The sequence below is a fragment of the Parasteatoda tepidariorum genome, chromosome 7 (assembly GCF_043381705.1).
Source record: "Parasteatoda tepidariorum isolate YZ-2023 chromosome 7, CAS_Ptep_4.0, whole genome shotgun sequence".
NCBI lineage: Eukaryota > Metazoa > Arthropoda > Arachnida > Araneae > Theridiidae > Parasteatoda > Parasteatoda tepidariorum.
The window spans coordinates 78,492,540-78,493,939 of record NC_092210.1 but is presented as its reverse complement, the minus strand read 5'-3'; the positions used below and the strand labels follow the sequence as shown (position 1 = coordinate 78,493,939).

At 30.4% G+C, this 1,400-nt stretch overlaps 1 protein-coding gene across 1 annotated transcript in view; it reads right to left on the bottom strand.

The window, feature by feature from the left end:
* Positions 1 to 453: 453 nt before the first annotated feature.
* The window catches only part of LOC107455404 (U1-hexatoxin-Iw1c), a gene marked incomplete at its 5' end in the record, with an annotated part of 13,086 nt that continues 12,139 nt past the window's right edge, over positions 454 to 1,400 (bottom strand). Inside the window, 1 exon segment of the mRNA XM_016072959.3 lies at positions 454 to 664. Coding sequence (XP_015928445.1) covers positions 554 to 664 — 111 coding nt within the window. The 3' untranslated portion in view covers positions 454 to 553.

Here is a 1,400-nt window from a genome sequence, read left to right as displayed (position 1 = left end):
TTCCCCTCAAACAGGAATGGCACCAACATAAGTCGCCAATTTCGCCAAGGGGCACCCTCAAGTATATTTTTACCCGAAGAAGGCAGTATCCTAAAATTACGTTACAACAAAGAAACAACTCTTTTAGATAAACTCTTAATTTGGAAAATAATCAAAAACGAAAACTCAGTAATAGCTGTAGGGAGCGAGAAAAAAATATAATTATTACAAGTAAATGTATTTAAATTGTGGATACAAAAACATTTTGTAGGAAAGCAATACTTAAACGACGTTTATTAATTTTAAGGTGATGACAACCAAAAAAGTATAAAAGTCAGTGAGGGAAAACTAAATCCAATCACGTGATTTTACAGTCTATTAAAACGTCTACAAAACGGTGTAACTATAATATGAGACAACTTCGTTTTTATTACATGGAGACAAATTAAATTTCATAAATTTAAGAATACCAGACAATTTTCAGCTTTTTTTATTTTCATAAACCATCCAACATTAATCTAACGGAACTCAATGTGTTTCACAAATAAATTTCGTTTTTAAATTGTCTTATTTCTTATTCAGTGTCAGGTTCTGGTTCTGGTTCTTCAGGCTTTGTTGATGCTTCAGGTGGGGGAGCAGTAGTGACTCCTTCTGTGCACCTCTCATCCAATCGGATTGTTCCAATCTATAACACATTTAGAAATTAAATAAACAAATATGAAGTACCATTATTATTTTGATTATTTATCCAAAGACTATGATGACTGTACTCTCATTACATCTTATAATTATTTAACAATATTTAACCTCATTATTTTGCTATTAGTCAACAGTTGTAAATTTTAAGCTCCCCCCCCCCCTGAACAAAGGTTATTTCGNAAGCCCCCCCCCCCCCTGAACAAAGGTTATTTCGAAAATCTGTAATACAGTTGCTTTCAATAAAATGACCTTTATGGTAGAATATGACACTTTTAAATAATAGTGAAACAGAATGAAAACTAAAAGTAACATAGAAGTTAATTTTCACTTTAAGGCCTTATGGACGAGGGGACAATATAAAGACATGTTCCAGTCTCTTACTAGAATGTTTTTAAGAGCATTTCTAGGACAAACAATACATTTACCTTGAGGTTGGCTAAAAAAAAGTTTGTTTTAGTTAAGAATATGTTTCATTTCATAGCTAACGATCTCAACTGCCAAAAAATGAGTTTCTGTAGCTATACACTTTCGTACTGGTTTTCAAGCTTTATACAACTAACGAGTGCTTTAAATAGCAATATTTACATAATGTAAATAGTAATATAGTATATATTTAGCAATATTTACTTTAAAAATGCTTAGAAATATGTTCATCAAAGTATATTTAAATTTCTTAAATTTCGTATTTAATTTTAAAAAATGTTTTTTTAATGTTTCAGCTT